Source organism: Danio rerio, chromosome 8 (genome assembly GCF_049306965.1).
Source record: "Danio rerio strain Tuebingen ecotype United States chromosome 8, GRCz12tu, whole genome shotgun sequence".
Classification (NCBI taxonomy): domain Eukaryota; kingdom Metazoa; phylum Chordata; class Actinopteri; order Cypriniformes; family Danionidae; genus Danio; species Danio rerio.
Window position 1 is genome coordinate 23,172,444 of NC_133183.1, and position 27,343 is coordinate 23,199,786.

At 33.5% G+C, this 27,343-nt stretch overlaps 1 protein-coding gene across 2 annotated transcripts in view; it reads left to right on the forward strand.

Moving 5' to 3' along the window:
- itpr3 (inositol 1,4,5-trisphosphate receptor, type 3) overlaps window positions 1-27,343 on the forward strand; it is a 98,874-nt gene that overhangs the window by 43,912 nt on the left and 27,619 nt on the right. For both annotated transcript variants that reach the window (NM_001313811.1, XM_017357380.3), the window contains 25 exons: window positions 1,976-2,136; window positions 2,244-2,385; window positions 2,474-2,635; window positions 3,864-4,036; window positions 6,705-6,824; window positions 6,902-7,084; window positions 7,586-7,837; window positions 9,831-9,975; window positions 10,118-10,262; window positions 11,584-11,771; window positions 13,564-13,684; window positions 14,380-14,434; window positions 15,949-16,114; window positions 17,389-17,556; window positions 17,638-17,715; window positions 18,495-18,614; window positions 18,713-18,835; window positions 19,004-19,204; window positions 21,245-21,496; window positions 21,941-22,066; window positions 22,158-22,283; window positions 24,053-24,173; window positions 24,300-24,481; window positions 26,113-26,261; window positions 26,383-26,491. In NM_001313811.1, the coding sequence (NP_001300740.1) occupies window positions 1,976-2,136; window positions 2,244-2,385; window positions 2,474-2,635; window positions 3,864-4,036; window positions 6,705-6,824; window positions 6,902-7,084; window positions 7,586-7,837; window positions 9,831-9,975; window positions 10,118-10,262; window positions 11,584-11,771; window positions 13,564-13,684; window positions 14,380-14,434; window positions 15,949-16,114; window positions 17,389-17,556; window positions 17,638-17,715; window positions 18,495-18,614; window positions 18,713-18,835; window positions 19,004-19,204; window positions 21,245-21,496; window positions 21,941-22,066; window positions 22,158-22,283; window positions 24,053-24,173; window positions 24,300-24,481; window positions 26,113-26,261; window positions 26,383-26,491 (3,768 nt within the window). The remainder of the gene's footprint in view (window positions 1-1,975; window positions 2,137-2,243; window positions 2,386-2,473; window positions 2,636-3,863; window positions 4,037-6,704; window positions 6,825-6,901; window positions 7,085-7,585; window positions 7,838-9,830; window positions 9,976-10,117; window positions 10,263-11,583; window positions 11,772-13,563; window positions 13,685-14,379; window positions 14,435-15,948; window positions 16,115-17,388; window positions 17,557-17,637; window positions 17,716-18,494; window positions 18,615-18,712; window positions 18,836-19,003; window positions 19,205-21,244; window positions 21,497-21,940; window positions 22,067-22,157; window positions 22,284-24,052; window positions 24,174-24,299; window positions 24,482-26,112; window positions 26,262-26,382; window positions 26,492-27,343) is intronic.

Consider the following 27,343-nt stretch of genomic DNA (forward strand, 5'->3'; position numbering starts at 1 on the left):
CAGGGTATCTGCTGGGTCTTAAAAATTCTTAAAATGTCCTAAATCTCAAAAATGAAATTTTAGGCCTTAAATTTTTTTATTTTTTTTTTAAGTCTTAAACTGAAATATTTTGTTGTAGATCTTCAATTTTTTTAAACAGGTCTTAATTTTCCTTTGTTCATGTATAGCTACCCAATCTGGCCAACACCCATCTAATAAATACTGTAAATAATATAATCTTAATTTATATCTCTTAATTAAATAATATCTCTTAATTTATTTTTTTTTTATTTAAGAATGTAAATTTAGCTCTATAATTACCATAATGGATAAATCATTGTCCTTACAATAACATTTGTTCCTAGACAGACTGTTGTGCATACATTTAGTTTATTATAGTTTTTAAAACCTTTAAAACAATTTTCAATTTATTTTATTTTTTAAGAATGTTATGTTAAAATAAAACTGTAGGTATACCACTAGAGCTTGCTTGTTTTGACGCAATATTTAAAATATTTTGCTCAGAATTAATTCAAATATGTATATTTTTTAATTTTTAATTATTTATTATTTTTTATTATTTTTAAATTAATAAATTCTTCTTCTTCTATTAATAAATTATAAAAATGTTTGATAGGGCAAATAAAAATCTTTTCCAACTGGGCCATTCGAAAAACTCCTTAGTGTTTAGCCCTGTATAAGTCTAAAATTTCATTCATAATGGTCTTAAAAAGTATTAAATTTACCTTGCTGAAACCTGCAGATACTCTGTAAGAGTATTAAGTATTATTGTATATGACATAATTTGGTTCCATTGAAAAAGTGATCAGAAAAATATTCATTACACAATTATAAAAGCCTGCCGAGAATTATGTTTATGACAGGTTTATGACAAGTTATGTTTTCTTGGTAATGTCAAGTTGTCATAAGTGACATAATTATAATTTTTGCAGACAAACAAACAAACTTTGAGCAACATAAAAACTTTTTTTCAACATAAATATATGTATATTACAGCTATCAACAAAACTGCATGGAATGAATTCAAAATACTTTAAGTTAACTAGGGGTGTCAAAATTAATCGTTTCTTCGGTGCACTGCATATGCGCTCTGTCGCGAGGGAGGCGATCGCGAGTATTTACAGCGCTTTAACTACTTAAAACTCATAAACTGTGCACAATTTCACTGTGTGTTTGCTGGATCAGTCTTTCACTGACATATACAACAATAGCCCCTATTTCACTGAGATCGAGAGAATGAAAGTAGCCTACTCCATTTCTCTCTCTCTCTCTCGCTCTCGCTCTGTCTCTCTCTCTCTTTCTCACACACACACACAGTGGCCCATTTGACCTGCTGGCGTGGCTTTTCTTCTCTTTTCGGCTGTTTTACAGCGTTACTTTTGCATACAGAAACGAGCGCGTGTCCTAGGAGTTTTCTCCACCGTGTCTATCATACATCAGCTGTGAGATCGTCGCTGCCGCCTGCAGCTTATCAGTATCACTCATCTGTGAAGAGCGCAGCGCACAAGAGCCAATCGCAACCGTTTTTTTTGAGGGTGTGACCAATCAAAGGGGTGTAAGAGAACTAGACAAGGATCAGAAATTGAGCTGGATATTTATATTTGTTTATATTATTTGCTAAATGCTCGTTTTGTTTAAAGTTACAGTTTATATATCTGACTGTTTGTATTAAATTACAAAATTGTATTACAAATAGTATATAAATATAAATATATTCATACATTTTAATACAAGAAATGCTGCTGTGAAGAAAATATTAAACTGTATGGAAAGCACCGTCAATGCACCGTGATGCACCGAAATATCGAATTGAACCGTATCGATGGCATGATAATCGTAACCGAACCGAACCGTGAGACTAGTGTAGGTTCACAGCTCTAACGTTAACATTATTTAACTCAAATAATGTAATTAAAATGATTGTTAAATTATTGCGTGTGCAGTATTTTAATATTTATTCTATGTCTCCTGGTAGCTGGGCACGTGCCCCACTAAAGAGGACAAAGAAGCATTCGCCATCGTCTCTGTGCCGGTCATGGAGATTCGAGATCTAGACTTCGCCAATGATGCGAGTCTCATGTTGAGCACTGTTGTCGAGAAGTTCAAATACGGTTTTCTCAGTCCTAATGACAGAAGGTACAGTAGAGTTGACACGAGTCCCTGATTTAATCCTTTGTTCTGAGACAACTGAGGATTTACTTTGTAAACAGTTGTAATGTAGACATATTGCCATGTATGCTCAGGTATGCCATTAAGCTGCTGGAGGATGTGGTATTCTTTGTTGTGGATCAACTTAACAATGGCCAGCCGGCCCTGGAGGTGTCGATGAACAAGCCCAACCGAGAGAGACAGAAACTGATGAGAGAGCAGAACATTTTAAAACAGGTCGGATTTTTTTTTAATAATTTACAAGTTTGCCCGTTGAAACGTCTTGTTTGGTGAAGCTTGGCTTATTGTGCTGTTTTCTGCTTAGATATTTGGGATCATTAAAGCTCCGTTCAAAGAGAGGGGAGATGATCCTCCTCTACTGACACTGGAGGAACTGTCCGACCAGAAATACTTATTGTATCAGTACATGCTCAGGCTGTGCTACAGGGTGCTGCGTCATTCACAGGAAGACTACCGAAAGAATCAGGTACTCCAGTTCACAACCACACAGGTGCCTACGGGTGCTGTGTGTCACCGTGTGGCATCGTTTTGACTTTTGAGGCTTAACAATTCCATAATATGTTAGTAGATATTTAGGAAACATGCAAAGTTCATATCTGTCTTTCTGATGAGACGATAAACTGAGGTCCTGACTCTCTGTGGTCATTAAAATTTCCATGGCACTTCTCGTAAAGAGTAGAGGTGTAATCTCGGTGTCCTGGCCCAATTCTCTTCCATCGCCCCATACAATACACTACATGCATTACAGATTTTGTTTCTCTGAAAAACTATGCTGTGGTAAGTTAGTTCACTTTGAAATGTTTTATGTGTCAGAAGGCCTATTTTTCTGTGTGTGATCTCACCCACTGCCACTTTAACTACTATTACTAAAACAAAAAACTGTGCATTGTAGCCATTCATATTATTTTGCTTGATGTTCAGATGGTTTTTATTCAGAATGCTTTGTTTTAATATCATATATTATGGAATATGCATAAGATGAAATGATTTACAGCACATTATATCTGTGTTGATGCAATGATATGTTTGCAAATCTATATTTTACCCAAAGAAACACTTATTCAGTAGCAAATAGAAGGATTAAGAAGCTGCACTTTGATAGTTACTTAAATAAAATCATTACTTAAAATGTATAGAATTTGTAGATTTATTTGAGAGATGAAGGCAGATTAAAGGCACAGTACCTCCAAAAGTATTTACTATCTATTTACTGACTCTCAAGTGATTCCAAACCTTTATTTATTTAATTTTTCTGTTGAACACAATTTGAAAAATGTTGGTCAGTGGTAGCCATTAGCATTCATAGGTTGATGGTTTCCAACATTTTTCAAATTATTTTCTTTTTTGTTTAACCAAAGAAAGAAACTCAAATAGGTTTATGAAGTGAAGGGTGAGTAAACGATGACGGAATTAGCATTTTTGGGTAAACTATCCCTTTACATTCCATTGTCTGTTGTGCATGTTCATCAGTCTGACAACTCACCTGAGGATCTGTTTTGAAGTTAGACTATAGTACCCAGTTCAGTTGCTAGCTGACTTTTTTGTATACTATTTCAAAGTATTGATGTTGGTTGTTTTATTTACATGGTATTCAGTCTTCCTATCATACTACAGTTATCACACTGCAGTTATCAAATATGGGGATTGATAAGTTAATATGTTGTTTACCATCCATCTTTGCTCTTGTCTTACAGGAGTACATAGCTAAGCAGTTTGGAATGATGCAGTCTCAGATCGGCTATGATATTCTGGCGGAGGACACCATCACAGCCCTGCTCCACAACAACCGCAAACTGCTAGAGAAACACATCACTAAAACTGAGGTGGAGACATTTGTCAGTCTGGTTCGCAAAAACAGGGAACCCAGGTTAGTGTTTCAATCGTAAACCCTCTTTGTAGGCAAGACTGATTGATGTTACTTTAAGAATCTGAGATTCACCATATGAACTTAAAGTATATTAACATCATATGAAGATTCAAATTACTGTAGTTAACTTGGGTGCATCTGCTGTAATCACTGTTACACATTAGGGATGCTCAACAACCTTTTTGGTATATATGTATGACATGACTCTTTCAGAGGTATAACTCTGCATTCACACCACCGCTAGCAAGTCATGCTTTTTCAATTTAGGCTAGGGGCAACGACTGCGGTTGTGGTGTGATGCATCAACCATCAAAACGTCCACCATTTGAGTTGATTCCCGAGAACCAGATCTGTATACTAATTTGGTTCTGGGCAAATTTCCAAGCAAAATTGAGGGTTTTACTTTTTGAGAAAACAGATTTAGAATGCACCGAATTTTCAGCAGTCAAAAATCAGCTTTTCGGTTATGGGTTTAAAGAGAAAAAGGACACACTTTATTTTGATGGACCATCACATTGCATCTACATGCCAACTAATTCTCATTAGATTGTAAGTTGACTGTTAGGTTGTGGTTAGAGCTATGGTTAGGGTGAGTTGACATGTACTTGTTAACATGTACATGTTAAATGTCTGTTGAAGGAGCAGCATCAACAGCAGACAGTGTACTATGATGCACCGCACAGTGCATAGGTTTTACTTTCCCTCCAGCTGCAGCCAATGCATGTGTGCTGCGTGCTTTCTCTCTCTCTATCACACACAAAATTAAAATAGCTTGATATTCTGCTCTGTGCATGCTCTGTTCATGAAACTTTATGATACTTACCTATGCATGAACCACACATGCTCACTGGAATAGCAAAGAACACACAAATAAATAGCTGTCATGGCAACGCTGGTATAATAATGCCTCTCAGCAAGTTCACTGTCAGTCAAATGTGGTTATGTCGATGCCAATAGCCTAGTGGTTAAGTGCGTCAACATATAGTGCTCTCGGAAACCAGAACTCTGTTTATTCACTGACCTATAAATTTAAGGTTTTATAATAAATAAAATAAAATAAATTGAATAAAATTAAATAATATGTAGTTGGTGTTTTATTGGCTTTTTAGGCATCTTTTGAAATCAGTATAATCTAAGTTGAGTAAAAATAAATAAAAATAGCATTTTTTTATTTGTTTAATTAAATAGTAAATAATTATTACAAAGCATTTTGTTTTTGTGTAAGTGCATCCAGAATATTTGGTTTTCCTCTTGAGTTTTAATTCAGTGCATCCTTAGGTAGTTTTCCCTATTACATTCTTGTTTTTAATTTAACTGTTTTGCATTGATATATATATTAGTCAGAGAGCCACAGCACCAAACATATAGAATCATTAAACATCACAGTCTAGCAACAAAACACAATTTGCTCACATTTTCTTTTTCTCTGAATAAAGCAATACAATATATTCAACATATTCTAGTGAGACATATTAGGCCTTACAATTATACAGAAAAATATATAAATACAAATATGCAAAGGGTACAGCAGTAGAACCCTTTACAATTATTTTAAAAATTTGAAAGGAAGAATTGACAAGTGGTGTCAAATTTTTCATTATTACAGCAAACTATATCTAATCTTTTCTATTGCATAGACTGCATCAGATCATGCATCCAATGTATATAACTGAGTGGAGAAAGATTTTTCCAGTGTTATAAGCTTTTTAGCAATTATTAAATAAAAGGCGAGTGCATTTGATTGTGTAGATCAGGGGTTCGCAAACTTATCAGCCCACAACCCCCAAAATGACAATGTCAGTGACTCACGACCCCCAATATCCTCTGAGGTGGTTAAAAATACAGAAACCTTGCATGCAATGCTGCACACACTCCAATAGACCCAATTCTATTCTGGGTCAGAAAGTTTAACATGGTGCCATAAAATCAATATGGTGCATCTGATGCTATTGCTGTGTCTTTAATATTATGTAATAATCCCAGGGGTCGCAATCCAATAGAACTAGTAACTATAAGCTACTATAGTAACTATATAGTATATAGTAACTATAAACATATTTTTTCTCTTCAGTAGGTTATAAATAAAATATGGTAATTTTAATGGTCTATTTAAAATAATATGATTTTTGGAAATCACCAGTCGACCCCCCCCCCCCCCCCCCTAATTGTCCCGCGACCCCTCAGGGGTCCCGACCTCCACTTTGAGAACCACTGGTGTAGATGACAAGGAAACATTTGTAGGGTTAAGTCCAAGTAATGCTACTAGGGGGCATGGCTCAATATCTAAAAGAAAACATTCAGAAGATAATTTAAAAATTGATGCCCAAAAAGTGCTTAGTGCTGGACAAAGCCAGAAAGTATGAAAAAAGAGTGGCTGGAGCTTGTTGACACCGATCACAAATTGGATCAAAACCAGGGTTAATTTTAGATATTTTGGCCTTATTCGACATACTCTATGCAATAATTTGAATTGTACAGAATGTTTTTTTAAGCAGGAAGGCAATCACTTTAAATACAAGACCTAAATATTCAACTGTGAGAGCGAATTTTGTTGCTCTCGTCTTTTGGTGCACCCAAGTATCATGGGTGACAAATTGATGCACTGACATGTCTAAATCTGGTTGTCTCTAAAAGCCTGTTGTGACATGTTGTTGCTTTTGTTTTCCAGGTTTCTAGACTATCTTTCAGACTTGTGTGTGTCCAATAATGTAGCAATCCCAGTTACTCAAGAGCTGATCTGTAAATGCGTGCTGAACGCCAAGAACCAGGATATTCTCATGAAAACAGAGTAGGTCTGCAAAAAATTACATGCATCTGTATTTGGTTATATACTTGTGCAAACGCATTTTCTGTGTGTCTGTGAAGGCGGCGAGCAGCTAAGGAAAGTCAGCACACTTCCGAGTACTTGGAAGAGTTTGGAGACGAGGATGAAGTTTGGCTGATCTGGTCTGAAAAGGAAAATGAGAACCATGAAAAGAGCATTCGGCAGCTTGCCCAAGAGGCCCGTCAAGGGAACGTGCATGATGAAAATGTTCTGACATATTACAGGTGCTTGAAAATGGAAATAACATATGCTATCAGTTCAATACACAAATCCAATTTAAGCTTCAAATTCTTCTACAACAAAATTTCTAAATGTATCTCCTCGAAGATAATTAAAGCTATAACCAGCAGACTCAAATCAGACCTTCTGGATGATCTGGAGTTTTAGGCTATGTCTTTTCTAACCGATCCAACTTGCGGTTTTCCTAAAATTCATGAAAGTCGTAAAAATCTAATAGACTTTCATTGAGGGGGTGAAAAGTTTTGAACAGTAACTCTAAAACAGCACTTAATCAACAGCCACTCAGTTCACAACCTTCAAACCTTCATCTAACTGGTCAAATATTACTAGCAAAGCCTTGCAACTAGCCTAGAGCATGCTAGCGACATGCTAATTCATGTTAAAATTGACATCCCTTGAAATAACGAAAACAAATCAATTACAAAAATAGGCATGTTGTCCTCTGCTCATGTCCATATGAATATATATGTATATATTATTTTCAGGTACCAGCTGAAGCTGTTCGCACGAATGTGTTTTGATCGGCAGTATCTGGCCATAGATGTGATCTCAAAGCAGCTGGATATAGAGCTAATCTCGCTCTGCATGATGGACGAGACTCTTCCCTTTGACCTGCGAGCGTCTTTCTGTAGGCTCATGCTGCACGCACACGTTGATCGTGACCCTCAGGAGCTTGTGACGCCCATCAAGTTTGCCCGCTTGTGGACTGAGATTCCCACCTCTATCAGCATCAAAGAGTGTGTTCACATATCCACACAAACTTTTCACTTTTTACTTTATGAATGACTTTATATTGTGTTTTTTTTAACCCTTGATACAATAGGGAACCATATATGATCACTTCATATACATTGATTTTATTATCATTTTTTTAAGTTGTAGAAGTTTTGTAATAACACCTAGTAACACTTAAGATTTTTCTAATAATTATTTCAATCAGTACTCGGTAAATCACTAACACAAAAGTTTGGATATTTTTTTTAGCTAAACAAGGTTGCATATACTTGATCAAACTTACAGAAAAAAAATCTAATCAAATATTGTCATTTAAACTAATTTTTTTTCTGTATTCAATACAGTTTCAATTTTAATTTATCTGATTCAAAATGAATTGTCAGACTTTTTTCTGCATTCTTTAGAAATTGCAAATTAAAAATAGTATTTATATGAAATATAAATATTTTATAACATTATAAAAGTTTTTAAAGGCACATTTTAATCAATATCTAAATTAAAAGTAAAAAATTTCCCTAAAAAAATCTGTAACAAAGGGACTAAGCCGAAAAGAAAATGAATGAGTGAAGGAAAAAAAAAATCAACACTTTAATTTAATACTAATTCTAACTATTTTATTTTAGTACTGTTTATTTGTGCATATTCTGCATGATCTTATACAACATCTTTAATCCAACCTATTACTCCCCAAGTCTAGGGAAAAACAACATGGACATAATAAACAAAATAAGGTTGTGGTGGTGGATTTTCCAAACAAACAAACAAACAAAAAACTTATACAAAAAATCCCCTTTGGTCGACAACCAAATGTGAAGTTGAGAGTAATTAAATAGATTTATTATAGAAAAAATAATAGTTTAAATGAGCATATCTGTAGGGTGGCCACAGGCCAAAAAAACAAACAAAAGAATCTACAAAGTAAATCAACTTTATTACCTGCAAATCTTTAAAGAAATATACAGGGAAATTACCTTCCTCCTTGAACATAAACAAAGTCAAAAGTAATCAAAATAAATAAGCTGGCCACCCCTACAAGCTCAAACTCTCAAAAAGTTGCTAGCATACATGGATATTTGTACAAGAATAGGGGTTGTTGTTGGCCGGAGGGGTAGGGAAATCCAGAAGCTCTCCACTTACAGCAACCATCGTACTACAAATGAGCTTTTCAAACTTTGCCGGCAGTTCCCTTTTATAGATCTCTGCAACAGCAGCCAATCAGAGCCTGGACCACATTAAAATGGGAGCCAATGGTTTGGGCCAGACGGAATCTGTCGACGTTTTTGCTATTTCTGCTGAGAGTTTTGGTGAAAATCTGCGGATTTCTGCGTTATTAATTTGGGAGTATCTTAACTATATTATTCTTAATATATGAAATAAAAATTAAATCTTTTTAACTTTTATTTAATGTTTAAAATGCAAATCCAATTAGATTCACTTTATTTGGTAAACAAAGCAAGTCTCTCTTATAATATATCTACTAAAAGACAGAACATATTACTGTACAAACTGCATTGTACATAAATCAGATGAACATTTTCATATCAGTCAATAATATTACTGCAATTAATTAAAAAAACTGACTAAATATATATTTACACACATTTACTGAAGTAAACAAACAGAGGTAATGATGGGCTAGAAATCTGCGGATTCCGTGTGGGCCTACTTAAAGGATAACACAAAACACCACAAGAAGGCAGGACAAAGAAAACAACACATGCAATTTGTAACAAAAATAAATTAATTAACTTTAGTCGTAACACTACCCAATATCTTAATATAATTATTGATCTAATATCTATTAATAAGCAGCAAATTATGAGTTTATTGAGATAAATATGATTTAACTGTGAGAACTGTACCTAATAAAGTGTAACCAAACAAAATTACTGAATGATCTAACATCTAACAAACATTAAACATTTTTACATGGCAGTAAAGAGTGACTATTTAAACAATCAAAGGTGTAATAATGTTTGCTGTTTTATGTTATAGTTATGACTCTCACTTGGACTATTCACGAGACAATAAAAAGAACAAGTTTGCTAATACCATGGCTTTCATGGAGGAATACCTCAACAATGTGCTCATCGATGACCTGCCTTTTGCAAACGAGGAGAAAAACAAGCTAACGTATGAGGTACTGTGGCATATTATTATGCTTTAGCTCCACTGGTAGTGCTTGGGAGTATTTATGGCTGCATACTTAAGCGTTGAATAAAACCATCTGTAAGATATTTCCAAATCATCTTCACATTTTTGCTTCATTTGCATGTTTGTAGGTGGTGAGCTTGGCGAGGCATCTCATCTACTTTGGCTTCTACAGCTTTTTCGAGCTCCTGAGATTGACTCGCACTCTTCTGGGAATCATAGACTGCACTCCGAGCAACGCTTCCATCAACCCACTGTTCAACGATGATGGCAGTGGTCAGTACTGAATAATGTTTAGATGTTTACATGGCTCCAAACCCGCTACTGAAATGGATGCAAAAGTTATTTTTTAAGGCAAAAAATGATGACTATCACACATTTTATAATGTTTTACAGATGAAACCTACCAAATGAAATAAAGTGTAACAATAGTTATATACCAAATACTCAAATCTAGTCACAAAAATCATTTAATGACATTAAAAGGATCACAGTGGATGCCAAAATTGCTGTTTAAATGTCACTTTAAATCTAAATAATTAGCATAATGACTTAAACTTTTATGTATTTTTAGTAATTACAGATTATGGTAAGTATGAAGTTTCATTGTTACATAAATATATCTGTTAATAATAATATTAATAATAATAATAATAATATTAATAATAATAATAATAATGCCTTTTATTTATAGGCTTACTGTACATAGCACCTTACAGTATATAACAAGGACATCAAAAAATACAGGCAGCTAAAAAAAAAAAGCAATCGACTGGATATTAAACCAGCAAATCATTAAAAGCGATGCTGAATAAAAAAGTTTTATCTGAGATTTAAAATTGTAAATAGTGTTTACCAAGCGAATGTGCAAAGACAGGGAAATCCATAACTTTGATGGTGCACAACTAAAAGCCCTGCTACCAAATGATTTCATCTTAAAGTTTGGAACAGATACGCTAAGCTGAATTATGATCAACATTTAGATTTTTGGTTTTCACATTTATTTGAAAGATTAATGCATTCAATATGTTTCCCATGCTTATAAAACCACTTTTGTAAATTTACTTTTAAAAAGTCTTGTTAATTAATACTTAATTTATACATAATATAAAAAAATTACATGAAATTCACAATTGCTTTTCATGGATTACATTTTTAATGGGATTTTAATGCATAATAATAGATTTTTTTAACTGGGAAAATAATTAATTGCTAAATCCAAATAAATTATAAAAAAATAATGATTTAAAGTTCACATTTAATGAGCAATTGTGTAATTTGTGTACTTGAATAAAAGGCTAAAAAAGTCAATAAAATTATTTTTTAATAACTTTAATTACTTACATCTTTTTTTACATATTTGTTCTGGTGTGTGTAATAAAAAAACTTCTACATATTTTTTTGTTTTCATTCTATACTAACAAAAATAAAAAGTAATGTAAAAATAAAATGTGCGACACAGAGGGAAACCCTTTATTTCTCAATTAGCTCACTGTTTGTTTTAGTCTGGTATTTGTATATACTTATATAAACTAAAACATCCTAGAATTTCAGTCTCCAAAATGGCCAGTAAATTGATTGAATCATTAATTTTTAGGTAAGAACGTCAGGCGCTCCATTCATGGCATGGGACAGATGATGTCTACCATGGTGCTTAACCGAAAACCATCTCTGTTCTCCGCTCCTGGTCGAACTGGAGACAGTCAAGTCGGCAGTAAAGACAGCATCGACACACAAGACATCACTGTCATGGACACCAAACTCAAGATTCTGGAGATTTTACAGGTAGTGTGTTCAAGTTATCTTTATTTCTATAGCACTTTATAAAATGTAGATTACAGTATATCAAAGCCACTTTACAAGAAGATGGCAACATTTTATTATTGTGGAACATATTTATTGCTGATGGTAGAAGAATAGTAGTAGACTGCTGCTCTAGTTCCATTAAAAAAAAAAAAAAACAGTTCAGTTTAATACGAATGAAGATACACTCAGGGGTAATGAAAAATTGTAAAATGTAAAAAAAGTCAAAAAATTTTTTACTAACATTAATGAAATAGTTTACCCTAAGTGAAAATTATCACATAATTTTTTCTTCCCAAAGCCATACTCTGTGTTTATGACTGTTCTTTCGGACAAACACAGTTGTTATAATTCACATATTTTCTTTGCTGTAAAATTGTGTTGGGTAGTGGGTCTTTTTTGAAACTTCCAAAAGCACATAAATCCATCGAAAACTATCCCATACGCCACCAGGATGCTTCAAAAAATGGACCACTACCCAACACCATTATACAGTTTGGAAAAGTCAAGATAATGGTTTAAGGCTGAGTAAATGATAGGGTAATTTGTATTTTTGGTATCTATTCCTTTAAAGCTGGCCTATTATTTAAAAAAAAATACTTTTAAAATGGGTTTAAACACAGATGTGTTAATATAGCCTGCTTCTAGTTGCAAAAATAAATTAATTCTATTTTTTATAAACACACTATATAAACAGTCTGCAGAAGCACTTTGATTGACATTCTCCTATTGTAAATGTCATTGAAAGGGGAAAGCCCCGCTCATTAGTGACGATTTCTTCCTCATTAGCATTGACAATCCTGAGTGAGAAGTAGCGTCCACCATGATGCTGTGTTCACACCAGACACGGCACACAAGAATAATTCACACTATTTATGTGTAAATAGACATGTGGACATTTTTAGTTTACTTACTTGCTTCATTTGCGCGTCAAATTCGCTTCATTCATGTGTCAAATTCACCTCACAATATATGTGGATTCGCGTCATAGGCGAGGCTTTTGTCTGTCTGGTGACTCTAGCTTCGTTGCTAAATGGCTAACATGCATTTTACTATTATAGTAGCTGTGCTTTGTGCTTTAGCAAGGCTGAAAAACAGCTTAGTTTTGTTAGTTTTGAGTTGCACCCAGCTCTGTTATTTCATCAACTCCTCCAGAAACTATACCTGGATGATGGAAGCTTTCAGCAGTGCTTCAGTCTGAGCTGAGCCCAGTTTGATGAACTGTTGTCCGGTGTCAGCAATGATAATCACGCCCCTACAAGAGCAAGCTAATGATGTTCAGATTTTTTAACTCAAGTGGTTCATGTGAAATAAGTGTAAAGCGTGTCAAACGTGCAAAACGCGCGCTGCCTCATTTGTGCGAAACGCGGCCAGGATGCATATTCGTTTTTTTTGCACTGACTTAACAAGCAAATCATATAAGCTTGACACCTCATCAGCATCTGCTGTGAACCCAGCATTAGAGTTTTGAATCTGCTGTGTAGCTCCGCCCTCTTTTGAAAAGAGGGCTGGGCACACAATCTCATTTGAATTTAAAGCAACAGTCACTAAAATGGCACATTTTGGATCAAAGCCTAAATGGGGCAGTTTTAAAAAGTGTACAAAATTATTAGTTATCTATTTTGAGCTGAAATTTCACATACACACTCTAGGAACATCATAGAGTAAATTTACACCTTGTAAAAAGGGGCATAATAGGTCCTTTTTAATATCAGAAATGTGAACCCATTTGTACTCTCATTTCTCAAATTAGGTTTTTTTTTTTTGTTTGTAGTTCATCCTCAGCGTTCGTCTAGACTATCGGCTTTCGTTCCTCCTCTCCGTCTTCAAGAAGGAGTTTGTGGATGTTTATCCTATGGAAGATGCAGATGCCACACATCATACTGAGCATGAGGGTAATAGATGTACAGATAAATATACAAAATCATACCTTGATGTAAATGCAATCACTAACCTACTAATCAAATAACATTAAGGTAACACTTTACTTTATGGTGTCCTTGTTATGCATGTTCCATGTACTAAATGAAGCATAATTACATGCTTCATGCCTTAAACCTAATCTTGATCCTTTGATCTCAAGAACATATAGTTTATAATATTGCTCAATACTTAAATGTATAAGAATGACACTGTACAATAAAGCGTTACCATCAATTAACAATCTATGAAATAACAATATAATCAAACTACCATTTAAATGTACTAATTCAATGTACTAATCCCTCCTATTTTTCTTCTTCGTGTTTGTCTCAGAGCATCGTTCTGGTGAGACTGGCAGTGTTTTATAATTTCTTGATTCATAAAATGATGTCCTTGACGTGGAAGTGTGTATTATTTTTTGACCTGTATTATACATTAACTTGCATCAACTTACTATTATTAATAATATTTTTTTATTTGATGATGGCAATACTGCAGAAATTACACACTTCACCTTCATTGGAACACCATTATCTAATTAATTGTACTTAATCTAATTAATCACCATATCTAATTAATTGTAGATTAATAGTGATAGTAGTTGAATGTGCATTCTGATTGCATGTTCGTGTTATTAATTCATTTGTTTTTGAAATATTATAAACAGCTTCCATCAACCTACAGCACATTGGAGAGCAGGCAGAGGCCATGTTTGGAATTGGGTATGTTAATGCATTGCATACGTACAGCATCATATGTTTCATCTAACAAATAATCTGAGTTGTGCAAGCTGACATTCTTGACTATGTCACTCGCTTTGCAAAAATAAAAGCGAAGAAAAACACTCCGCCTCAGTTCTAGTTATGGGGATATTTCACCCCAAAAATGAAGATTCTCTCATAATTTATGCTCCCTCCACGATTTTCAAACCTGTATGATATTTTTTTTGTCTTTTGAAGACAAAAGAAAATATTATAAAGAATGTTAGAAACTGGTAGCCTTTGACTTTCACTTGTTCCTATTTTGGAAGACAATGTCTACAAGTTTTCTACTACTGTTCTTTGGAATGTCATCTTTTATGTTTAACAGAAAAAAGAAACAAACAGCTTTGAAACCCCATCCCCAACCCCCCGAAAAAAAGTAACGCATAAATGTTTGGAACCACTTAATAGTGAGTAAATTATTAGAGAATTTTCATTTTTTTATGCAAACTGGTTCTTTAAGTAATGTCACAGCAGAAGAGTGTTCCCGAATATCTGCATATGAGTCGATTGGAAACGTCCTATGTTTCATATAAACATTGTAGTAATCATTCTGTCTTTTCTCCCATTTTACCCAAAGATTCCCAACAAAGTCGAAGCAGAACATTTGCACATTTAAAACAATGCTTGGGTTTATATATGTAGTTTTCTCAATGAATCAGTTTTTAAAAAATTGAGTAAGACAAAAATTTAAAAGGCAGCTGTTACTTTCCAAAAATCCCTCATTCTGAATGCATTGTTTTAATAAATGAATCATCAAATCACTCAATAAAACAGGGATTTGACACCACCTCTTGGCGGTTTTACTTATTTATCAGTAATAGGTGAAAAAAACACACATGTACCGTTGAATCAGAACTATTAGCCCCCCTTTGAATTTCATTTTGTTTTTTAAATATTTCCCAAATGATGTTTAACAGAGCAAGGAAATTTTCACAGTATGTCTTATAATATATATTTTTTTATTTCAGCTAGAATAAAAGCAGTTTTTAATTTTTTAAAATCCATTTTAAGGACAAAATTATTAGGCTCTTTAAGCTATATTTTTTCGATAGTCTACAGAACAAACCATCGTTATACAATAACTTGCCTAATTACCCTAACCTCCCTATTTAACCTAATTAACCTAGTTAAGCCTTTAAATGTCACTTTAAGCTGTATAGAAGTGTCTTGAAAAATATCTAGTCAAATATTATTTATTGTCATCATCGCTAAGATAAAATAAATCATTTATTAGAAATGAGTTATTAAAACTATTATGATTAGAAATGTGCTGAAAAAAATCTTCTCTCCGTTAAACAGAAATTGTGGAAATAAGTAAACAGAGGGGCTAATAATTCAGGGGGGCTAATATTTCTGACTTCAACTGTATATTAATTATTGAAATAAAAAAAGTCCCAAAAAATGTGAAATATTACTATTGCGCATGATCACTCACAACATTGTATAACCTCTGCCCTTTCCTCGCTGTACAGTAAAGGAAACAGCATTCTGGAAGTGGATGATGAAGGAGGACGAATGTTTCTGCGTGTTTTGATCCACCTCATCATGCACGACTACCCTCCATTGGTTTCTGGGGCCTTGCAGTTGCTGTTCAAGCACTTCAGTCAAAGACAAGAAGTCCTTCATACTTTTAAACAGGTAAAAAAGCTGTGCCTAAATAGTTCAGATCAAACATCTGTAGGTAAAGAACATTTCGAGATGTGCAAAATGGAGATTTAAAGGGATCGTTTACCCAACAAGGTAAATTCTGTCATTACTTACTTTAACGTTTTTACTTAAACTTAAACATTTTCTTTCCTCTGTTAAAGACAAAAACATATTTTGAATAATGCTGAAAACCTGTAACCATTGACTGCCAGAGAAAGTTTTTTTTCAATGGTTACAATTTTCCAGCTTTCTTCATAATGTCTTCTTTAGAGTTCAACAAAAGAATAAAAACACTTTTAGAACCAATTGAGGGTTAGTAAATAGGGAGCATATTTGAATTTTTTGGGTAAAATATCCCTTTAAGGAACGCTAACATTATGGGATCTGTTTTAACAATCTAGGCGCAAAACGCAGGGCGCAAAAAGCATTAAAGGCATGTCTGAGTCCACTTTTGCATCATGGTGCATTTGCAATTTACATGGCAGTGGAATATATTGCACTTATACATTCTGTTTATCTAGAAAATACTTAAATAATATGTGCTATAGGTTCTAAAATGGCCCTCTAAGTGAAAAAACTGAGCACTTTACTAGTGTGAAAACAGTTAAACAGACCATCTGCAGCACAAGGATAAAGAATGAGCCTCCTCCAATCGGCCGTTACTTTCACTTTCACTTTTTCTCTTTCGTGGATATGGAAACAGTGTTGTATGTGCAGGCATCCATTAGCTTATACATAATTAATTTTGTTTAAGCGCAAGATTTGTTTTAAAACAATTTCTAAATTCAGCTCTAATATCCAGCAAACGAATAAATGAATAATAATAACAAAGTGTGGTCAAAAAACTGAGTTATATTCAAACACACATGCTATGCCCCATATGGTCCAAAACCTGACAGGTGGACAAATCTAAGCTTGTTTTTAATAAAACAAATATAAATATGGATAAAATGGATTAAAAATGGATTTGTTTATTGTTTTTTAAATAACATGATGGAAAATGGGAAAATTAGTGTTGCATTGGTCTGAAAATAGCAACACGTCGGGGCAAACAGGTCCTGCACCTTATTGTGCCAGGTGTATGATATGGTCCAACATTTGACTTAAAAAACTAATAAAACATAACTAGCTTTAAAAATCTGACATTCTTGCTCATCCTTATGCAGCAAATTACAATTCTGGTACCACGAAAATAGAAAATGCTAAAATGCAGGCCTTTTTAGATTAAAAACCATGTCTTTCATTCTGCTGTTTGTTCTTTTCAGGTCCAATTGCTTATTTCAACTCAGGATGTGGACAACTATAAACACATAAAACGAGATCTGGATCTGCTGCGCACCATGGTGGAGAAGTCTGAGCTTTGGGTCATTAAAAAGAGCAGTTCTGGGGGAGATGGAAAGAAAGACAAGAAAGACAAAAAAGAGCCTGAAGCGGTGCGTCATACACTGAGGCATGTGTATTAATGTGATTAAACATGTGAAAAGAATGTTACTTATTTTTTTTCTTTTATGCAGGTGTCACCTGAGGAGGAGGCTGATTCTAAGAAACAGACAACTGAAAAAAGCAATGAAAGCTACCAGAATGTTAAAGAGGTGATGTTTCAGCATGTGTTCTCAGACTATATAGTTATTATACTGGAGTCCAAAATGTCTAAGATGTTTAGTTACATTACTGTTTAAAAGGTTGAATCTGTAAGTGTTTATTTTAAATATTTATTTTTATATTTGTTTAGCAATAATGCATTCATCAAGCCTAATTAATGCATAGTTCTTTAAAAAAGGAAAATGATTGATAAATGAAAATTTATTTTCTCATCTTCCACTTGTTCCAAACCTTGTGGTGAACACAAAGAAAGATATGATAAAGAATGCTGGACAGAAACAGCCATTGACTTCCATTGTATTTTTTGTTTCTGGTATGGATGTTTTGTTCCTGGTATGGCTGCTTTTTCTCCCAACATTATTCGGTATATCTTGTTTTTTGTTAAAGAAGAGAAATAAATTAAAAAGGTTAGAACCACTTGAGTAAGAGGAAAATGTATTTTTGGGTGAAATATTCCTTAAATAGTAAAGAAAAGTATGTTAAAAAGTAATTTTAGATGATTTCTTTTCAGATAAATGTTTATTGATCCTTTCTACCCATTATTATATCCATTATTCTAATAATAATAACTGAAGTTAAATAAGAATCTCTCAGAATTTTTCTTTAAGTGTAACATTCAGTCATGAACCTTATTTTTCTATAAAGGACCGCAAGTAAATAACTGCAGTTGTGAATAAAAATAAAAACAAAGCTGTTAACTTTACTGTTTTGATTTTCTTTTTTTGCAAATAAGCTAACCAACATTTTAAATCTGACTTCTGACCTTTAGATTCTAGAGCGATTGAATAAAATGTGCAGTTCAGGTGTATTTAAGAAGCAACAAAGGCTACTGAAGAACATGGGTGCGCACAAAGTTATGCTGGACCTGTTGCAGATCTCCTATGATCGGGTTTGTGGCCTTTTAAAGCATTCAAAACTCTACTAGATGTTTTGTAGCAAGTTTTTGGATTTGTCCCCCTATCAGCTCATGTTTTTTTCTCTTTTTAGAATGACACCAAAATGCTGGAGATCATCAAGTACACACATCTGTTTCTGCAAAAGTTCTGCACAGGGAATCTGGAGAACCAGGCTCTCCTCCATAAACACCTCAACCTTTTCCTGACACCTAGGGTCAGTTCAAAGCATAGAGGATGAAATACATTAGTATAGCATACTTGGCAGATTAGTGTGAAGACCGAACAAGTGGAGTGAGAACTGAACTACAAGTGTGAACATACACTAAGATGTCCTTGTATACTTTGATTGTGTTCTCACTTCTCTTTTTGTTTTCTCTCCCAGCTCCTGGAGGCAGAAACAATGCAGCAGATTTTCAGCAATAATTTCCAGCTCTGTTCTGAGATCAGCGAGTCTGTGCTGCATCATTTCATACATTGCCTGGCCACACAAGGCCGGCACATTCAGTACCTCAACTTTCTGCACACCATCATTAAGGCCGAAGGGAAATATGTGAAGAAATGCCAAGACATGATCATGACTGAGGTTTGTAACCTTGGACTGTTGGTACAGTATGTTTTGATTTTAACCATTTGTTTGACCATCATTATGTTATTTTATTTTATTTTTATTTATTTTATTTTATTTCATTTTATTTTATTTTATTTTGAAATTACATTGTTAATGGAGAAAATATTAATATAAAGACTACATTTTTTTACAACAAAATAAATAATGCTAATAAATAATTTTTTGTTCCCCTCACTCCACCACAAATCATTTATATTTGACCAGATTCAGGACAGATAAAAAAGTATAAAACAATATGTTGTGACATTCAGTGTAAACATCATTTATTGTAAACCTCAAACTACTTTAAATGAGTTTATTAAAATTAAAACTGAAACTAATGATGTGTGGCAAATCCACAGCTACTCCCAGTTTTCTCTCATTTAGCTCAAATACAACTGTGTACATGCACATTTTAGAATGTTAATTGCACTATGTAGTTTTTGTAAAGCTGTAAAAAGTCAAGTGAACCTTATATAGTGTAGATTGTGTCAAAGCCACATTATTGAACAGAAAAAGTATAAAAAATCCATAAAATATTTCAGATTATATTCCATATTCAGCACAACAATCAGGTCACAGAGTAGTTGTTGAATGCTAGTCTATAGTATTTTAGTTCAAAAGAGATCAGTTTCAGTTCACTTTAATACAAGTATAAACACAGTTTAAAATGAATGTTAACAGATAAGAAACATTTTTTTGTTTTATAATCTTATGATAAATCTTTTTTATATACTTAATTTTTAATAAATTTGTAGGAACATATAACCAGTGGGGACAAAATTAACTAACCAACTAACTAACTAACTAACTAACTTACTAACTAACTAACTTACTAACTAACTAACTAACTAACTAACTAACTAACTAACTAACTAACTAACTAACTAACAAAAACTAAATTTATATTCATATATACGTACACAAATACATCCATTCCACATGAACAGTTGAAGTCAGACTTTTTGAATTCAATTTTTTTTTCTTTTTTAAATATTTCCCAAATGGTGTTTAAGAGAGCAAGGAAATTGTCTGATAATATTTTTTCTTTTGGAGAAAGTCTTATTTGTTTTATTTCGGCTAGAATAAAAGCAGATTTTTTAAACATCATTTTAGAGACAAAATTATTAGCCCCTTTAAGCTATATATTTTTTCGATAGTCTACAGAACAAACCATCGTTATACAGTAACTTGCCTATAACTTGCTAATAATTCTGACTTCAACTGTATATCTATATACATACTGTATATCTAAATACATACATTTCTAAAAAAAAAAAAAAAAAAAACCTTTCCAAGTTAATAAATAAATAAATCGAACAAGTTTAAAATAGAATAAAAGGTTGCCAAAGATATTCTCTCTCAATCTTATAATGAATCCTCATTCTTGATAAGCTTGCTCTACCATACATTTGGGCATTAGTTAATGAAAACAACCTGGACACTAAGGTGGCACTGTGGCTCAGTGGTTAGTACTTTCGCCTCACATTAAGAAGGGCGCTGGTTCAAGTCCCAGCTGTGTCAGTTGCAATTTCTGTGTGGAGTTTGCATGTTCTGCCCATATTCACGTGGGTTTCCTCTGGATGCTCTGGTTTCCCCCACAAGTTCAAACTCATGCGCTATAGGTGAATTGGATGAACTAAATTGGCCGTAGCATATGATTGTGTGTGTGTATGGGTGTTTCCTAGTTCTGGGTTGTGGCTGGAAGGGCATCTGCTGTATAAAACATAAGCTGGAATAGTTGGTGGTTCATTCCGCTGTGGCAACCTCAGATATATCATAGACTAAGCCGAAGAAAAATGAATGAATGAACATGTACACTTAGGGATATTATTTTTTGAATAGCTTTTTAAAATCATTTTAAACATTAATGTAGGGATGTTGGTTGTGTATGAATGGATTGATATAGAAACATGTTTTTGTTTGTTTATTTGTGTTCATGCAGAAAACTTTAATCAGTTGTAAATAAAATCAGTAACGAATAAACGTCACCACAATGATGTTTTTCACTATTAGCTTACTAGTGCGGGGGATGATGTGGTCGTCCTCTACACGGATGACACGTCGTTTAACACCATGGTGGAGCTGATGACCCAGTCGAGGGAAGGGGTGAAGGACGACAGCCCGCTGCGCTACCATATCTCTCTGGTGGAGCTGCTGGCTGCATGTGCTGAGGGGAAAAACGTCTACACTGAGATCAAGTGCACATCTCTGCTGCCCCTAGAGGAAATGGTCAAAGTAATCACACATGAAGACTGCATAACTGAGGTAAACACACAATTAAGCAGGTTCATTTTTAAGAATCATGTTCAGCCTCACTATACTGTTTAATGTGATGGAGGAGCCAGTTAATGGATTCATTTAAATTTAAAGTTTGGACCATTCTCTGTAAACCATAGAGATGGTTGTGTGTGAAAATCCCAGTAGATCAGCAGTTTCTGAAATACTCAGACCAGCCTGTCTGGCACCAACAACCATGCCACTTTCAAAGTTGCTTAAATCACCTTTCTTCCCCATTCTGATGCTCGGTTTGACCTGCAGCACATCGTCTTGACCATATCTACATGTCTAAATGCATTGAGTTGCAGCTATGCGATTGACTGATTAATAATTTGTGTTAACGAGCAGTTGGACAGGTGTACCTAATAAAGTGGCCGGTGAGTGTATATTGTGATGAATCAAAAAACTACAGGATTCCTCTGTATCTTGCAGGTGAAAATTGCTTATGTGAACTTTGTGAACCACTGCTATGTGGACACAGAAGTGGAGATGAAGGAGATCTACACCAGCAACCACATCTGGAAGCTTTTTGAGAACTTCACTGTAGATATGGCCAGAGTAAGTCCAGTCTACTGGAAAAATAAAGTTATATATGATGTTTTTTTTAATGTATTTTTGTAAACTTGACTTGATTTAATTGTAATTTCAGGTGTGCTCCAACCGTGAGAAACGCATGTCAGACCCTGTGCTGGAGAAGTATGTAATTCAGGTCGTTTTAGACACTGTAACTGCCTTCTTCAGCTCTCCTTTCTCTGAGAACAGCACCAGCACGGAGGTGAAGTTCTGCTTTTATTTCATTGTAAAGCATTCTATAGATTGATTAGGGCCCAAGCACTGAAAATTAAATTAAAATTAAATAATTAAATTAATTATAATTAATTAAATTAAATTTTAAAACTTTTAAACATTAAACATGCTTTTAGTAAAAAAAATATATATTTGAAATATATCCAACGTTATTTACATTTGTTTTGGGTGAATTCCGAGAAAATCCTCTTATATTTAAAGTTTGTGGTTGTAAAGATTTTTAAGCTGCATTATTTGATTTAAAAATTAAATAAAACTTGTAATATCATTTTTAAAAATGATTTTAAAATTATTGAAAAATATTTTTTACAATTTAACGGCTGCTTTCCATCTTTATTTATTTTGCAGTATTTTAATATGGTGCCAAATTGTCATTAGTGATTACACTAGTTTTCAGTGTCTCAGAATATTTTAGTTGTAAAGTTGTACTGCTTAATGCTTTTGTGGAAACTGTGATGCTTTAAATTAGTAGCATTTATTTTAAATGTAAATCTTAAAAAAAAAAAAAAAATTTAAAAAAGAACACTTATTTTATTTTATTTTTTTGGTGTTTAAAAAGACCTTACATAGTAGTATACTCTACAGGGTCACACTTTATTTTGATTGTCCATTCGTTGAAAATAAGTTACATTGCATCTACATGACCACTAATTCTCATTAGATTATAAGTAGACTGTTAGCTTAGGGTTGGGGTTAGTGTAAGTTGACATGTAATTGCTAAGCTTCTTATAGTCAGATAAATGTCTGTTGAAGGAGTATATCAACAGATATTAATCAGACAGTCTACTAATACTCAAATGGAGCATCAAAATAAAGTGTTACCCCAAACAACATAGGAAAAGTTAGTTAGTTTTCTTATTTTCCCACTATCCTCTAAAAATAAAATAAATAAGATTTATGAATCAAAAACAAACCTATCCTCTGAGAGAACAAATAAATAAACAATTCATTGATTAATTAAAAATTAAATATAAATTAAAAATGAAAAAAAAATTATAATAATTGAGCAAGTTTACAAGAAAAGACTAAAAAAGGAAAAATGTAAAGAGAGAGAAGTTTCCAGTTATGTAATGTGCATTAAAATTGATATCGACTAAACAAGGTAAGTCTTTGATAATGTTTAAAGCAGGGTTCCAGGTTTTTAAAAATATTTGAAAGGTCCTGCAGGTAAACATCTCAACGTCTCAAGTTTTATCAAGCTAAACATCTCTCAGATCCACATCTCATGTGATGGAGGAAATATTTGTTTCTATTTGATAAGAATGGCTTGTTTAGCTAAAAGAGTAGAAAAAGCAACAACCTGGCGAGATGCAACAAGTCAACAAGTCAATCTCTCTGAAATGCCAAAAAGGGCTGTCAGGGGTTAGGGTCCAGATTTATTTAATATGTTCATTTAGTGTATCAAAAACAGTGGACCAGAAATTTGTCAATTTAGGGCAACTCCTGAACATATGGATATGGTTAGCAGCATTTTCTGCCACCTTTGATAAGTTGCATCATTGATGAATTTAAGTAAGTGTTTAAAAAAAAACGAACCCCAATCTTTTCAAAGGTTGAGTTAGCTTTAAATAAATTCTGTGTCTTTACTAGAAGAATAATAAAATAAATATGATTGCTGTTTGATATTTACAGTACCATGTCTCATATATCACATAAATGTTTTTTTTTATTTATTATTTGATCAGTTCTCATTTAATTCTCCTAATTTTCTCCTCATTATTCTTTTGTCTCGTTCAGGCTCATCACACCACTGTAAAGCAGCTGCTGCAGTCCACCATGCGTCTGTTAGACTGTCCATGGCTACAGCCACAGCAAAAAGTCCAAGTGGAGTCCTGCATCCGAACACTAGCAGTGACAAGTAGGTCATCCTAATAGATAAAGAGGAAAAATGAGGATTAATGTGTCTTTATCAGTTTTCATGGACATAAAAGATTTCTGCTGCATGACCAAATTTATTTTTTTTTTTTTCTGACTGTCCACAAAGCCAAGAGTCGCTCTATTCCTCTGCCAGTGGAGTTGGAGGCTCATGTCAACATGATGTTGAGTCACAGTAATTCCCTCACATTGTCCCGATCCAGTCACTCCAACAAAAGCATGTCACGCTTAACACGGCCTGCCGCTCCCACCAACCCCTGGGACTACAAGAACATCATTGAAAAACTACAGGTATTTAAGAGTGTGTGGTATAAATAGAAGCATTATACATATTTAAACTCATTTAAATTTTGGAGTCAAGTGACTTCTCAAAAAATGATTTATTTCCTTAATAAATAATGTTACTGACAAGCCATTTTATTAGGTACACCTTGCTAGTATGGGGTTAGACCCAGCTTTACAAACAGAACTGCTTTAATTCTTCATGGCAAACATTCCTCAGAGATTTAATGGGATAGTTCGCCCAAAAATTACAATTTTCAACATTTAATCTCACTTAAGTAAGTGGATCAAAACCTGAATTTATTTTTGTCTTCAGAACCAGATATTCTGATGATAGTTTCTTTTTTTTGTTTTTTGAAAATAATAACCATGTTAGTAAAATTATTAATAAAATTGTCACTTTTTCCACTTACATTTCAAGTGCCTTGATTATGATTTTTTTCTAAGGAATGTCGGTAAACAACAGTCATTGACGTCCATAGTATTCAATTCAATTCAGCTTTATTTGTATAGCGCTTTTACAACGTAGATTGTGTCAAAGCAGCTTCACATAAATGGTCATAGTAACTGGAACAGTGTAGTTCAGTTTTTAGTGTTTAAGTTCAGTTCAGTTTAGCTCAGTTCAGTGTGATTTAAAATCATTACTGAGAGTTCAAACACTGAAGAGCAAATTCATCGATGCGTAGCTCTACCAATCCTGAACCATGCGAGCCAGTGGCGACAGCGGAGAGGGAAAAAAAACTTCACCTGATAGGAGTGAAGAAAAAAAAACCTTTAATAACCTTTAATAAAGCCAAAGACCAAAAGTCTTGTGCAGAGTAGGAACCAAACATTCAGTAACACTTTAGGTTTAATCCACAGTATTAAAATATAACCATTAACTAACACTCCTAGCTTAATAAACAACTCATGATCTGTGTATTAATAGTTAGTAAGGTAGAAGTTGAATTTAGGTTTTGGGTAGGATTAGGGATGCAGAATAAGATCATACTTAATAACTACTAATGAACAGTTAAAAACTTGTTCATAGTCGGGTAATAAGCCAGTAGTAAATAGCATGAATTCTAACCTAAAGTGTTATCATAGTCAGAGGCTGTTTTCACCCAAACATTCTACAGTTTGCCATCATCTGTGTTGAACAGAAGAAAGAAACTCATACTTGGAGATGAGTAAATGATGACAGGATTTTCATTTTTATGTGAACTATCCCTTTAAGTGTTTGCGTTAATGAGCAACAGGTGTACCTAATCAAATTAATTCAGAATGTATTTAAAATAAGCCATAGGGCATGTTAAAATGGTAACACTTCAGAATAATGGTCTGTTAATTTATGTATTATCTAACATTAGTGTTAATAATCTTGTACAGCATTTATAGCTCAACATTTACTAATGCTTTATTAGTATCCAAAGTTGGGCCTGTTAACATTAGTTAATGCACCGTGGGTTAACACGAACTAACAATGAACTAATGTTTTTTAACACTAACGTTAACAAAGATTAAAAAATAACATCATAAATATTACTAATTGGTTGTTCATGTTTGTAAATGCATAACTAGTATTATTAATGGACTGTTGTTTTAAAAGTGTTTAGATGTATAGTATTGCAGTGTATGAGAGTTTGTGTAACTGCTCTTAGGATATCATTAACACACTGGAGGAGCGTGTGATGCCTTTGGTGAATGCGGAGCTGTCTGTGCTGGTGGATGTGCTGCATCAGCCTGAGCTGCTGTTTCTGGAAGGCACCGATGCTCGCTCACGCTGTGAATCAGGAGGATTTATTTCTAAGTGAGTCGCTTTTGTGTCACTTTTGACTTTTCTCATTTTGCTTTCGGCACACATGTCTTAGTCAAAAAAAAGCAAAGCGATTATGTGTGACTTCATGTTTTTCTCCTTTTGCTCTGAGCAGATTGATCCAGCACACAAAGGCCCTCATGAACTCCGATGAGAAGCTCTGTATCAAAGTCCTCAGAACTCTGCAGGAAATGCTCATTCGCGAGTTGGATTTCGATGAAAAGGTGAGGTTGAATCACAATAGTAAGTGGTAAAAGGCATTATAAATATTAAGCGTTTTGAAATTTGTTATGTAAGATTAATCTCATGGATGCACTGGGACATATCCTCAGTGATGTATTCTGGGATCATTGGGTGTTGCGGCAATCTAAATAATAATTGTTTTGAAATTTGTAAAGTACAGCATTTTAAAATTTCCTAAACTAATTTTAGTTTAACTTAATATTCAGAAAGTATATTCTAAATATTGAATATAATGATACATATATTAGAATATAAGTTACTGTATAGTCAAAGATGAGACATCCATTTTAGTGTCTACTTCAAACTTACAAAAGGGATTTTATATGGAAACCTTTATATAAACATTTCAAGTGTCTACTTAAGTAACTGTTTTGTTAACCTTTAGTTATATTCATTTAACCTTAACTTTTGTCAAAATAAATTGGTGAAAGATTGGTGATATAAAGTTTCATCATCGTTCAATGTTAAAGATATATTTATGTATAGTAACAATGAAATAACTCTGTAAATTAGGTTATATGTGAATATGTCATACTAAATTATATTTTATTTTGTAGTTATTTTTCATTCTATTAAATAAACATCTTGGGTTCATATGGGTGAAATTCATTTAAGGATTTATTTTAAACTGATATTTTAGGGCAGCATTGTGGAACTTGTTTTTTCTTGTTCTTAATATGCCTGAAAGGAAATTTTTTGTTATATATATTTTTGTTATACTAAAAGATAATTAAGTGATTGTCTTTTGTAAATTAATGTGAATAAAAAAATTATAAGCTAGTAAACAATCAAGTGAATAAGTAAATAAAAGACACATTGTTAAAAAAAAACTA